This window comes from Anarrhichthys ocellatus, unplaced genomic scaffold (genome assembly GCF_004355925.1).
Source record: "Anarrhichthys ocellatus isolate YVR2014 unplaced genomic scaffold, GSC_Weel_1.0 scaffold1632, whole genome shotgun sequence".
Taxonomy (NCBI): Eukaryota; Metazoa; Chordata; class Actinopteri; order Perciformes; family Anarhichadidae; genus Anarrhichthys; species Anarrhichthys ocellatus.
The window spans coordinates 2,532-9,374 of NW_022281606.1; the positions used below are offsets into that span (position 1 = coordinate 2,532).

Here is a 6,843-nt window from a genome sequence, read left to right on the forward strand (position 1 = left end):
GAAATATGAAATCATCAATATAATAAATCAATAACTTCAGAAGTTAATTAAACACAATAAATATAAAATAATTTAATAAAAATGGAATCTTCTGACAAATAAATGGACTAAAAGTAGAAAACATGATTGATTAATATTGTTTACTAATTATTGATTATTCTTTATTCGTGGATAATATCGGTGATGACGTCACCGTGACTAAACGAGGATCAGAGGTTTAAAATGAAATGTTTTAAGTGACGGTTGTGACGTATTTCCGGTGTCTGTGTGTTATCAGGCCAGGTGAAAGGTGTCCAGTGGGCGGGGCTTGCTACAGCTCGCACCATCTGCTCTCCGCTGATAGAGCTCGTGCTCTCTCACAGCGATGCAGAGCGCGAGCTCTCTGAGGAGAGAGGACTTTAAAAGAACTGGAGGAAGAAGGAGGAAGACTTGGGTTAGGGTTTAGTGGACTTCATGAGGACCACGATGGACCCCCTAGGGACCAGGACTCTGGGATCCTTTAAGCAGCTCTACTGGTTTCTGTTGTGGTTTCACTGGTTCAGGATCAGGAACTGTTGACGGACACAGTGAGTCCACTTTACTCGATAATAATACAATACAATACAATACAATACAATATAATATATATAAATAGTATAACATATATTGTATAATATATATATTATATAATATATATTGTATAATATATATAATAATACCGCTAAATGAGTGCTGTAAAGTCTGGAAAAGCTGCGCCGGTTAAAATAGAAGCGTTAAATCAAAATGTAATAATTCTCAATTATCTACCGGTTTTAGGTCCGGGTCCAGACATGGACCTGGACCTGGACCGTGGTCCGCCTATTAGTGACCCCTGGATTAGAGCATCATTAAACAAAAAACATCAAACCACAACAACAGACACAGAACACGTATTTATTACAGTTAGTTATACGTTATTTGTTGTTTAGTACTTATTAGTTATCCATGAGAGTTAATTAGTAGATATTTATTAGGTATTATTAGTTGTTTATTATTTATTTCAAAGTCTAAAGATGTTTCCGATAAAATGAGCATATAGAAGAAATAGAAATATAGAAACAAAGAATAAATAATCAAATGTATGTTCCAGCTCAATTAAATCCTCTGGTGACTCCTCCCACTTCTCTGACATCACAGCGAGGGACACAAACATTACCGAAGAGACTACAGACTGAGGAGGAGGAAGAGGAAGAGGAGGAGGAAGAGGAGAAGGAAGAGGAGAAGGAAGAGGAAGAGGAGAAGGCAGAGGAGAAGGAAGAGGAAGAAGAGAAGGAAAAGGAGGAGGATGCTGCTGTGAACCAAGAAAAGACCTGAAGAAGAAGAAGAAGAAGATTATATTCTTCCTCCTCCTCTTTCTCCTGTTACCATGACAACCTCAAAGGCCAACCCCCCGGCCAATCGGGACATCAGCTCGGACTCGGGGGAGGAGCCGTCAGAGCTGTCAGACACCAACAATGAGGCGTTACCGTGGCAACAGAAGGAGGAGGAGCGTGATGAAGAGGAGACGCAGGCCGTGGCTTCGTCTCCGGACGGAAGATTCCTGAAGTTCAACATCGAGATCGGACGAGGATCCTTCAAGACGGTCTATAGAGGACTAGACACGGAGACCACCAGGGAGGTGGCCTGGTGTGAGCTACAGGTACACAAGAGTACACAAGAGTACACACACTATACACAACAATACACAAGAGTACACACACTAAACACAACAGTACACAAGAGTACACAACATTGCCAACAACTACAACATTGCTTACAACTACAACATTGCTAACAACAACAACATTGCTTACAACTACAACATTGCTAACAACGACATTGCTAACAACAACATTGCTTACAACTACAACATTGCTAACAACAACAACATTTATAACAACTACAACATTGCTTACAACAACAACATTGCTAACAACAACATTGCTAACAACTACAACATTGCTAACAACAACAATTCTTACAACAACAACAACACTGCTAACAGCAACACTTCTAACAACAACATTGCTAACAACAACAATATTTCTAACAACATTGCTTACAACTACAACATTGCTAACAACTACAACACTCACGTGCACTGAAGACACGCTCACATGCACTAAAAAAAGACACTGGGCTCAAACTGAAAAATAGAAGAATGTGGATGAGACGTGTGTGTTAATGTGTGTGTGTGTTAATGTGTGTGTGTGGTTGTGTGTGTGTGTGTGTGTGTGAGAGAGATAAAACGCTGACTCCGCAGTGTCTTGTACCATACACAGTATCTGATATCTTAATGGACAGACGGCTGCTGGTTGATGTTGATAACAGCTCTCTCACACACACACTCACAGTTAATGAGGTCAAAGTTCTCTGTGATGAACTTCCTGTTGTGTGTTTATGGTTCTTCCTCCAAAAGGTCACGTTAAACAAAGTTATTTATTCTGATTTATTGATGATTTGATGACATTTTATTTTACACGTCTGTTGAACAAAGTGAAGACCAAGAGATAAAGTTCAGAGATGTTACTTCAGTTTATTAATATTTCATTTCACTTTATTTTACTTCAGGTTTATATTGATTTGTTATATTCTTTTATTAGTATTATGTTTTATATTACTCATTATTGTTACTCAGCTTTATTCTTTTTAAATGATCATGTCTGTGTGTTTGTGCTGCAGATTTCCCATGATGCTCGGCGGTAACGTGTCATCATCAGCTGTCCTTCACGTGTTCTATCATCAATAAATAAATCAATGTGTTTATTGATCATCTTTCACCTTCAGACTCACCGGCTCACCAAGGCCGAGCGTCACCGCTTCACAGAGGAGGTGGAGATGCTGAAGACTCTGCAGCATCCCAACATCGTCCGCTTCCTCGACTCCTGGAAGTCCTCGCTGAGGGGCCACAAATGCACCATCCTTGTGACGGAGCTCATGACCTCCGGGACCCTGAAGACGTGAGTCCACTATAGAGCACACACAGACCTGAACCCTGAAGACGTGAGTCCACTATAGAGCACACACAGACCTGTGAGTCCACTATAGAGCACACACATACCTGAACCCTGAAGATGTGAGTCCACTATAGAGCACACACAGACCTGAACCCTGAAGACGTGAGTCCACTATAGAGCACACACAGACCTGAACCCTGAAGACGTGAGTCCACTATAGAGCACACACAAACCCGAACCCTGAAGACGTGAGTCCACTATAGAGCACACACAGACCTGAATCCTAAAGACGTGAGTCCACTATAGAGCACAAATAAGTTTAGTCCCTGATCGCCCCACAACATTTTAGTCCCTCAACGCCCCACAACATCTTAGTCCCTCAACGCCCCTGAGCTCACCTGACCAGGTGTGTTTCTCTGAACCCCGTCAGGTACCTGCGTAGGTTCCGTCAGATGAAGCTGAAGCTGCTGCAGTGTTGGAGCTTCCAGATCCTGAAGGGGCTCCAGTTCCTGCACTCCCGCTGCCCCCCCATCCTGCACCGAGATCTCAAGTGTGACAATGTCTTCATCACCGGACCCACAGCCTCGGTGAAGATCGGAGACCTGGGCCTCGCCACGCTCAAGAAGGCCTCGTTCGCCAAGAGCGTGATTGGTAGGAACGCAGCCAGCAGGGGGGCAAAATTATGCGTTTACCTCAGTTGTTTGAAGTTACTGTTGTGATGTGTTCAGGGACCCCGGAGTTCATGGCTCCAGAGATGTACGAGGAGAAGTACGACGAGGCCGTGGACGTCTATGCCTTCGGCATGTGCATCCTGGAGATGGCAACGACCGAGTATCCGTACTCCGAGTGTCAGAACGCCGCCCAGATCTACCGCAAAGTGACCAACGTGAGGCTCCGCCCACCTGAGCACCGTCTACTTACTGGCTTTGGTCACACGTTTCATCTTTGTTTGTTTCTCAGGGAATCAAACCGGACAGTTTTCTCAAAGTTGCAGTCGCTGAGCTGAAGGAGATCATTGAAGGCTGCATTCGCACCGACAGCAAAGAGAGGTAACGTCCACAGAGCGGCAGTTAAGTTCTGTGTGAAACACACCAATCAGGTGATCAGACACACGAAACAGCTCCGTCTGCTGGACACGTCGAGTCACTGCAGTGGAAAAACAACTCAGATAACATTGATCATCAATCAATTCATTTTGTGCAGTACGTATGTAAAGTTGAGCAAGTATTGATGAAGTATTGATTAGTTAATGATGTTTATGTCACCCAGCTGTTTTCCTTTAGTTAGCCGTTAGCATTAGCAACATTAGCTCAAAGTGGTCAACAGTGAATATTTTATACACTATTTTCAGTTTTTACTCTTAATATTTAAATGTGATGAATTTGAAGCCACAAAAAAAAAATCTATATACAGATATATATAGATATTCAAATTTCCATCAATTTAAAACGAGTATTAAGCTTCTTTCACTACAAAATAAACCTCACTGACTAAGTAACTGGACTCGTCTGAACCTACCTGTTCTCCGGTTTGTGTCTTTGGTGTTTCCTGCTGCAGGTTCACGGTTCAGGACCTGCTGGACCACCGGTTCTTCCAGGAGCAACTGGGGGTCCACGTGGATCTGGCCGAGGAGGACGATGGCTCGAAGGCGGCCCTGAAACTGTGGCTCCGGATGGACCACAACAAGAAGCTCCACGGGAAGTACAAGGACAACAACGCCATCGAGTTCCTGTTCGAGCTGTACAAGGACATCCCGGAGGAGGTCGCCCAGGAGATGGTACCGTGACATCATGACAACATGACATCATGTTGATGACGTCGCCCCAGCTGAGGTGGTCTCACTTGTCTGTGTCTCTCTCAGGTGGTGCTGGGCTTCCTGTGCGAGGCGGACTACAAGCCAGTGGCCAAAGCGATTAGACACCGAGTGACGGCCGTGAAGCGTCAGCGGGAGAAACGGCACCGCCTGCTGGAGTCTGAGCCCGCCCCCCGGACGCCGAAACCGCCCAATCACAGACCGGCCAATCAGGTGTGTCTAAAGTTGTTTCCCTAACACACAGATTACTCCTACAGCTGTTCATCAGTTTTATTTGTCATATTTCTCAACTATAAGCAGCAATAACTGTATTATACTGTTAGTTAATAACTGTTTATACGCAGGTTATGAATGCATAATAATATGTAACATGTTAATATGTCTTCATATTCTACATTATATCAGGTTTATTCTGCTAGAATAAGAATATGGAGGTTAAAATAAATGTTGGCTTTATAACTGATTATATTCTTTAGTCTGTTAAACAGCATCAGAGATAGACATGTGACGACTAAACCTTTTATTTTATTCAATCAGGGTTAAAATCTATAGTCTTTCTTGGTTCAATATATTCAATATCTTCACTATCTATTCAAGATATTTGATTAATTTGATTATTAATTAAATAAAAGACAAAGTCAGCTCTTTATGTTTTAACAGCACGACTCAGCAGCTGTTTTAGGTCCCGCCCCCTCCTGGATACAAGCCCCGCCCACGGCAACAGTGACATCGGCAAGCAGAGAGGATTCTGGGATGAGAAGCGTCTCCAGCAGGACGGAAGGAGACGGAGACGAGTACACGACGGCTACATGTCAGGGTTAATAATATTCTATTATTAAAATCTCAAAATGTCTATAATTCTATTTATTTGTTATTGTTTATCATTTATTATAATGATTTAATCTTTATTCATGATTCTTGTTGGTAGCGGACCGTGAGATGAACGCAGGTGTGCTGGAGAAGGCCGAAGCCACGCCCCCTGTAGTCCCTCGCCACGCCCCCCTATACTCTGTCCCCGCCCCTGCTCCAGTGGTTCAGGAAACCTCTCAACCCCAGGCTCATCCCCCTTTAATCCGGACTCCATCCAAAGCTCCGCCCCTTCCCGTGCTGCGCTTTCCCAAGGTGGGTTGGGGGGGCGGGCCTACTACAGGCAAGGGGCGGGGCTAAAGACAAGAGCTTTCAACTTTAATAAAAGTAATATTTTTATAGTTATAAATTATTCTACGCTCTGAGATTATGAAGACCGATCAGATTATAAAGTCAAACGTCTCACTGACCTTCTGGAGGTGGTTTTCCCTATGAATCATGGGAAAACAGAACTGAATCTAAATCTCTCCATTCGTGTCGCCACCAGAGCATTGCCGTGTCCCACAATACCGAGCGACAGCCATCTGGATCAGTGTGCGGGTTCTCCTCACCTATTGAGAGGTAACACACATTTATCTCTATACTTATGAAGATCAACATCAAAATGACCGGACTCTGTCTTTCTTCTCCTCTCTTCACTTCCTGATTTTGTAGCTACGCCTCCGAAGTGACCTCAGGTTTGAGTGACGGCAACGACGGCCAATCAGACAAGGGCAACCAGGAAGTGAGCTGCCGGGCGGCTACAAAGCAGTTCAGGCGGAGAGCGAGGGCTCGTCTGAGGATCACAAGGGTGATGTCACCTCACATATAGTATATATATAGCGTTAATAAATACACACATTTAAATATTCAACACACTGTGTAACACCTTGTGGTGCGTTCAGGTGTCCGACATGGCGGACCGCGTGGTGGAGTGTCAGCTGCAGACCCACAACAGTAAAATGGTCACCTTTAAGTTCGACCTGGACGGAGACAACGCGGAGGACATCGCCTCTGTGATGGTGAGTGCCATCTAATAATAATTATATATATCTAGTTATTATATATACGGTATGTATAATTATATATATACAGTATATATATATATATCTTTATTTTATATATATATATATCATTATTATCATTATTTATATATAATTATTATTGTTATATATATATATATATATGTTTATAATTATTATTATATATATTATATATTATATATATATT

The 6,843-nt window shown here is 42.9% G+C and overlaps 1 protein-coding gene across 1 annotated transcript; it reads left to right on the forward strand.

The window, feature by feature from the left end:
• Positions 1–310: 310 nt before the first annotated feature.
• Positions 311–6,635, forward strand: LOC116377749 (serine/threonine-protein kinase WNK4-like; the record flags this gene model as incomplete). The annotated part of the gene is made up of 13 exons (XM_031839461.1): positions 311–566; positions 1,109–1,657; positions 2,785–2,957; positions 3,385–3,605; positions 3,683–3,840; positions 3,915–4,003; positions 4,512–4,731; positions 4,816–4,980; positions 5,428–5,578; positions 5,696–5,889; positions 6,122–6,195; positions 6,289–6,424; positions 6,519–6,635. Coding segments are annotated over exons 2-13 (1,971 nt in total), but the record flags the coding sequence as incomplete, so codon positions are not given.
• Positions 6,636–6,843: the final 208 nt, after the last annotated feature.